Source organism: Gymnoscopelus microlampas, assembly GCF_963454915.1.
Source record: "Gymnoscopelus microlampas genome assembly, chromosome: 23".
Lineage (NCBI taxonomy): Eukaryota > Metazoa > Chordata > Actinopteri > Myctophiformes > Myctophidae > Gymnoscopelus > Gymnoscopelus microlampas.
The window spans coordinates 11593374-11600830 of record NC_139960.1 but is presented as its reverse complement, the minus strand read 5'-3'; the positions used below and the strand labels follow the sequence as shown (position 1 = coordinate 11600830).

The 7457-nt window shown below is 41.6% G+C and overlaps 1 protein-coding gene across 1 annotated transcript; it reads left to right on the top strand.

Annotated features, from left to right (window-relative positions):
• Positions 1–294: 294 nt before the first annotated feature.
• On the top strand, positions 295–1221 carry LOC311040109 (uncharacterized protein; the record flags this gene model as incomplete). Its single annotated transcript, XM_084050182.1, has 1 exon — positions 295–1221. The coding sequence occupies one exon, from the start codon at positions 295–297 to the stop codon at positions 1219–1221; it is 927 nt and encodes a 308-aa protein (XP_083906308.1).
• Between the last annotated feature and the right edge of the window lie 6236 nt (positions 1222–7457).

Sequence of the window (7457 nt, the reverse complement as noted above, 5' to 3'; positions counted from 1 at the left end):
CGACACTCATAGTACTGTCATAGTACTGCAGGAACATCCACTGCTGAATTCAGTCTTGCCCAAATAAGGAGTTCCACTGAGCTGAATGGCCACCAAATAGTGATGTTGCGGAATCTAGTGAGCTCATTGGCTGAATCGACTCTGGATGCCCACAGCCAATCACAGAGATGTATGGTGGACGACATCATCAAAGTTGTTCATGACGCGTCCGAGTGTTCGAACTGTGAAATATAAAACCCATGGTAATTCGTAAAAAGCCGCTGTTCGTCAGGATTGCACAGAACAGCACCTACCATGGATTCCAGTGGGAGTGCTCAAAACGGCTCTACTAGAGTCACACAAAGCAGGCAGATCGTGGTCAACGTCAAAACAACAACTGTCAAAGAGCAGATCGCCATCCCACGGGACGCTTCGGTCGCTCGGTTCAAAGATGTGATATCCGAGAGGTTCAAGGCCAGACGCGAGGTACTGGCGTTAATATTTGCTGGAAAGTTCATGAAAGACGAGGACACTCTATGCCAGCGTGGTGTCGAAGATGGATCTAGTGTTCATCTCGTCATCAAGCCTGCGCCGAGACCCACCGCCACCACCAGGGGGGGTGGTTCATCATCTGAGACATCGGGGGTCAGTTCAGCAACATCTCAGGCCAGAAGCACTAGCAACTCCACTGCCAGTACAGCATCAGGCAGAGGACCCAGTCCAGCAGCACAGACTGCCAATAGCCTCAGCAATATTCCTGGCCTGCAGACCTCAAGGTCAGCGGCGCTGACGCAGCGGATAATTGAGCTCCTAACACTTATCCCACAGAATCACCAGCCCAGAGTAACTCAGGCCTTGGAACAGGTCTCACAGGGCTTTGAAACTCTACTGGCAATCGCACCTGACATCCTGGGTGCCTTCCTTGCTGAATGTGGCCGTCCTCCCACCACAGGAGACTCTTCTGCTTCTGATTCTGATTCTGATTCTGATTCTGATTCTGATTCTGATTTTGATTCTGCCTCAGAAACGGGATCCGATCCTGCTCTGGCCGGCGGTTCCTCTCTCAGGCAGCTGACACGGATGTTCGGTGGAGGAGGATCGTCGACAGATACCCCGGAAGAACGCTTTGAGCAGCAGCTTGACTCTCTCAGCGCCATGGGCTTCTTCAACCGCGAGGCTAACTTACAGGCACTTATCACTACAGAAGGGGACGTCAATGCTGCCCTTGAGATACTGCTATAAATGCTCACTTAACGGGTTAACAATCGGCCTGAAGCCGATTCTACAAAATGTCTTCTAAATCCTAACAGGTTTCTGTATCAGTGGTGCTCAATCTTTTTCATGTCAAGGACCCTCAAAATTATATGTATTTGACCACGGACCCCCATCTCAAAATATTTTGTTCCAGGGACCCCCAGAAGCAAAGACTTTAGTTAAAAATGTTCGCTTTAATACAATATATATTCAAAAATGTGCACACATTTTCATAATTTTTCAAAAATAGCAGATCTACAAGCTCGTAGCACGGCACTCGGTGCCGCGATATGAGCTTGTAGATCTGCTATTTTTGAATAGCCCAAAGTGTAAAATAATGCTTTCTAGCTCAAATCAAAAAGTGACACAGATGCGTTCCAGGTCTTAATGGGTTAAAACCCTCTATACTTACTGAACTGGACATGAGCTGCCTCTATACTCGGTGCGCTCTTTTTTCCCCCTCTACACCAAAAATCGCCGATCTACAAGCTCACAACACGTCGCAACATATGCGGCACACTGTGAGCTTGTAGATCTTCTATTTCTGGCGAATATGTTTCGCCCCCAGAATATGGATTCCTGGAGTTTAAGTGGTTAACTCTGCTTTGGGGAATATGACACAGGAATAAAAGAAAAGAAGTGATACCAGAGGCATAATAAAAAAATAAAATAAAACACACATTTTTTAAAAATGCTAATATCAGATCAAAGTGTTGCGGTGCGACACACTGTGAGCTTGTTCAATGTTTACAAAAATGTTGAAAACATTTGCCTATAATGACCAAAATATGTGTCTATAACGTGTGTCACATGTACTGTAGCAGGTGTGGATTGAGATGCACTGATTATTCTGCAGAAAACATACAGCGGTGGAGAAAATAATGTAGAAAAGAACTGAATTTGGGATTAAATGTGAACGCTAGGGAGTGGCGACTAACTGATGACCCTGAGTGATACATTGAGGAAGAAGAGGGATGGATTGTGATGATGGTTTGTAGAGTACAGGATCATCAGAATCATTTTCTTTTGACGAGATTCATCTCATGCAAGTCTGATCATGCTCCTCATGTAGACTCAATGGACTTCCTCATCTCTTTGGGTAATCCGTAAATCCTAGGATACCTAAGTAAAGAAAATATATAAAAATGCATGAAACATAATGTAAAACATAAGTCCAGGCTTATATCAAAGACCCTATAGCCTGGCCCCTGCACAGGGTCTTTGATAAGCCACAGCCACAGAGCCACTGGCAGTTAAGCTCTGGACAAGTTAAATGTTGCTATGAGCTTACTCGTATGTTCTTAATACCAGTGGTGGAAAGTACATGTACTCAAGTACTGTACTTCAGCACGATTTTGAGGTATTTGTACTTTACTCAAGTATATCCAATTTCCAAAACTTTTACTTCTACTCCAGTACATCTCAGAGGCAAATATTGTACTTTTACTCCACTACAATTATTTGAAAACTTTACTTACTAGTTACTTTGTAGATTTTGAATGTTATTACAAAACAGTACAGTAACCACTTCAGTAACCACTGCAGCCCTATATCGGCCATTTGAAAATAGCCGATCTACAAGCTCACAAAGCGTCGCGATGCTACGCTTTGTGAGCTTTTAGATGTGCTATTTTCAAAAGATTTGTATACATTTGAAAACTTGAAATGGGACATTTTGCATAATGAGCACTTTTACGTTTGGTACTTTAAGTACATTTTGATGCAAATACTTTTATACTTTTACTCAAGTATATTTTGAATTCCGGACTTTTACTTGTATTTCTACATTAGCAGTATTGATACTTTAACTTAAGTAAAACCGTAGTACTTTTTCCACCACTGCTTAATTCATAAGATGAAACAATACAAATGTCAGCTAGATAGTTACGTATAAAGTCGGGCAATATATTTAACTTTGTTGCACATAAGTGCTCTAGTTTTCCTGGCTTTGACCTATTTCCCTACTTCAGTCACTGGCCTAGATTTGAATGGACTGAGCGCAGCTGAAGAAAATGTGGTTGTGGTGGCAATGCTTCATATTCATATTTAACTCGAAAAGGGTGCTCCATGGAGCCAGGCCGGGTTACCCAGCCAGGGCTGTGGAAGCTGTGGATTGCAGCCATCAGAAAACGAGGAGAACGGGGAGGAAATAGCATTTCTACGATTTACGGTGCAACCAGGTTTGTCCACAGCCCTCCTCTGAGACAGATTGAGTAGACAGATGTGCCATCTTATAATGAGAATCAGTGAAAATGCATTCATGTAATGGGAGAGCTATCTGGTCACTCATTAATAATGACCAAAGTGGCTTCTGATGTTTGAAGTCGCAAAGGAATGTTGCCACAGCACTGCGAAGTTGCCCTTCAAAGTGAAGCCTCTGGCTGCAAGAATCTGAAAGTACAAAAATCGAATCACTACTACTGACCTGTTCTATCCCCAAAATATCTCTGAATAGAACCCAATGCACCAAACATTGGACTAAAGCAGATATGTATTTGGCTGCGGACCCCCATCTTTGTTCCAGGGACCCCCAGAAACAAAGATTTGAGTTAAAAATGTTTGCTTTAAAATATATATATATTCAAAGATTTGCACAAATGTTCACAATTTTTCAAAAATAGCAAGTTCATAGTGCATGGGTTAAGTAAGTGATTGCTCTTTGAGGAAAGATAAAACATATTTTATTATATGCTAATTATGTGTAACATTCTTCATTGAAAGGCATAATCAACCAGATCAGTTTGTGAACTCTCCTAGACTTGTGTTAGTATACAATAACTATAGCATTTAGTTTTGTAGCCACAGAAGAATATTTTCTATTGGGGAACAGCAAGGATATTAGTTAGATATATCCTTCTACCACACAACTGTTTAAAAGCGGCACATTTAAAAGAAGTTCAAGCTTGAGTCCAGATGGTCTCTGTGGCAGTTCCTTGTCTCACCCTGCCAACTGTGTTCCTACCCAGATTCAGTGGTGGAAAAAGTACTCAAATGTTTTACTTAAGTAAAAGTATCAATACTGCAATGTAGTACTCTGTTACAAGTAAAAGTCCGGAATTCAAAATTTTGTCGTGAGTCGTGTAGTTAACTTGCCATGATGTACCTCCAAATATTGAATTAGGAAAAAGGCCCAGACTGGATCCGTGGATGCAGAGCCGCATCTTCAAATAGTAAAATTATGTTATAATGTATACAGAATCAACTTTGTTTGCGTTTTTTTTTGTGCTAAAGGGGTGACTTTGAGAGCTGTTTCACCGTACAATATACGGTAAGTCTATTAAGAGACTATTTTTAGGATATCAATTTCTAATCAACGGAGCAACTATTGAAGATATCTCACCAATATTTTAAGTTAAATGATGGTAAAGTAACTAGTCTACACAACCCAAACCTCTACCAAAGTGTCATTGCGGTTTATGGTACAAAAAAATCACACCCAGTGTGAAGTGGGCGGTGTGTGGTCATCACAACATGACTCACTTTAAAAAAAGGATAAATACCTTTTTTTAAAGTCCATACTGCTATTCATAGGGCTGCACATGTGTCATGTATTTCGCTATAGCCAATCACAGTCCTGAATTTGCAAAGTCAGCCAATCACATTACAGTTAGTGGTGATGACACTAGCTGTAATGTGATTGGCTGATATGAAAAAAGTATCGATTTGCATTAACAATGGAAGGGTTAGGGGGTACACAAATGTTTTGGTCGGTGTCCAAAACTCACTTATAGGGGGCGGCTACACCGCCCCAAAAATGGGACTCCAATGTGGATCTCGGACCTCATTTCACCAGCCTGTGACAGGTGTCTATGACGTCTGTACTGTATGACATACAGTATGACTCCAAATTTGGGCAATATTTCAACAAGATCGAGCCCCTTTGACTTCCATTAAAATGTGGAAAATAATAATAACAATGATAACTAGAAAAAGTGCTCCTCGGAGCACAAGTCTCCGCCAGCAGACTTGTGTTGGGAATGTTGGGAATGTTCTAATTCTTATGTTCTAATTCTTACAAAAAATAGAACATGTTACTGTTTTAAGAATGCAGCAGCAGCTTTATCAACTTCAACGTCTTTAAGTGGTCTAAGGCAAATGTGACCAAGGACTTCTTTTCCTTGTGGTGTCAGCTGCTCGTCTTCGTTCTTTGTCATTTTCAGATGCGAGTGTTCTTCGTCTTTGTTTCTCAGCTTGGTCCTTCTCCTGTTGGCGTTGCGCCTTTGGTTCTTCATCGGTTTGCACATAATGATTAGCTTCTTCAGTTTGCATAATAAGAGTTAATTGCACTGTGTCATTAACTGTGATCTCAGTTTGTACTGGAATGTACTGTTCTTGATTAATCCTGTCTAAGCTATTTATAATACATATTGTGATGACACCAGTGTGTCTACATGATGTATTGCTCCGCCATTTCTCAGCCATTTAGTGATTATTCCTGTCTTACCTCACTTTGAAAGAGTCAAAGACTCTTTAACAGTGACACATGTATTTATAGCCCGTTATATGTCACTAGCCAATCAGATCACACTAATTCACCGTATTGTCAAGTGTCACGTGAGGCTCGACCAGTGTTTGCTTGGCTGACGGAAAGTGAAAACAAACTCTCCTGGTGGAGACAATGATAATGATAATATAATAATAATAGTACAGGTACATCTGTAGCCTACTGGCGGTGTGCATACAAAGTTTGGTGCTGATAGGTCCAGCGGTTTGTGAGATTAGACAGACATTATTTATTATTTACTTTTGAATTCTTGGAAGAGCTACTTGGCAGTAGTAAAGATGAAAATTTACAATTTACAATGTAGGCATTTAGCAGACACTCTTATCCAGAAGTGTCTCAGGAAAGTGGGGTCAAAGGTAAACCAAGAACCTACAGCATTAGTTTAACAAGGCAACAAGATTGATTTTAAAACAGCAGATCTACGAAGTGATGATACCAGTGAATGGTATCATTCAAGTAATCTACCTGCAGCTGGTGCCTATAAAAGACAGCCAGTTATTCTGAATGGGGTTGTTGACCAAGTTGGGTGTGTTGTGCTTCTCAATAAAACCACAGATGGTGAAATTGAATTCTCATGTCTTCTCACTGTGATAACTTGTACCGGCCAGTCTTACCAAGTGATGCAACGCGTTGTGAGCTTGTGGATCGGCTATTGTGACACTTTTGTGTGATAGAGTGGGGTGTTAATTCAACAAGTTGAAATCTAGACAGTGGCGTGCACAGACATTTTGAGGGGCAGGTGCTCAAGTAAATCATACTTTTTTTTGCTTATTTGGTCTGCTCTTTTTTCCCTCTACACCTATACCTCTTTGCCAAAAATAGCCGATCTACAAGCCCACAACGCCTCGCAGCGCGAGGCGTTGTGGGCTTGTAGATCTGCTATTTTTGGCTAAAGTTCTCCTCAGAAAAGGGATGCTAGGTTTCGAGTGGTTATGGTAAAAAGAAAAATCATATCACATAAAGATTTGGCGGACCCCCTGTAGTAACTCTGAGGACCCCCTAGGGGTCCCGGACCCCCTGTTGAAGACCCCTGCTGTAAACTGAAAAAAAGGGCACTTCTGGTCAAGAGGGCAAAGGGCAGGTGGCACCACCTAGAGTCTATCTGTGCACGTCCCTGAATATAGAGATATACAAGGTTTCTGCCTGACGATATATTACGAGCGTTGAGAGGCATTGACGGTTGGCGGAGGCATGCAACTGCAACGCAATATTTCTAGTTAATTCAGCTCATGCAGCTGGAGTGCGAGTGAAAAGCTGTTGAATAAATACGGGTGAGCCAGAGTCCTATATGTTGTCATGAGGTCCTGAATTGTAAGCATCTGCTCTGCTGACACCAGTTGTAGTGAACAGTTTGGAGCCGGCGAGTTTGACCTCTGGAAATTAGCATGCATATGGGCGGAATATTTCCCCCTGATAAAAAATGGGAGAATCAACCGCAGCTTGTTGACACTCACGACCCTCTGCAATTTCCTTGGAATCCAATTTATGGAGGAGAAATACGTACTGCCAGGATGTACAAGCCTCGTGCATGAATGTTGTGAATTCATAACAGATCCCCTTGTTGTGCCACCAGGGGATCTGTATATGAATTCATAATCTTGGAGCTTTTGAGGGATCAACAAGGAGGATTCTATCAATTAACGTTCTATGTTTATTTAATTTATTGTATTCCTATTCAGTGGTGTAGAGTAACTAAATACATTTACTCAAGTACTGTACT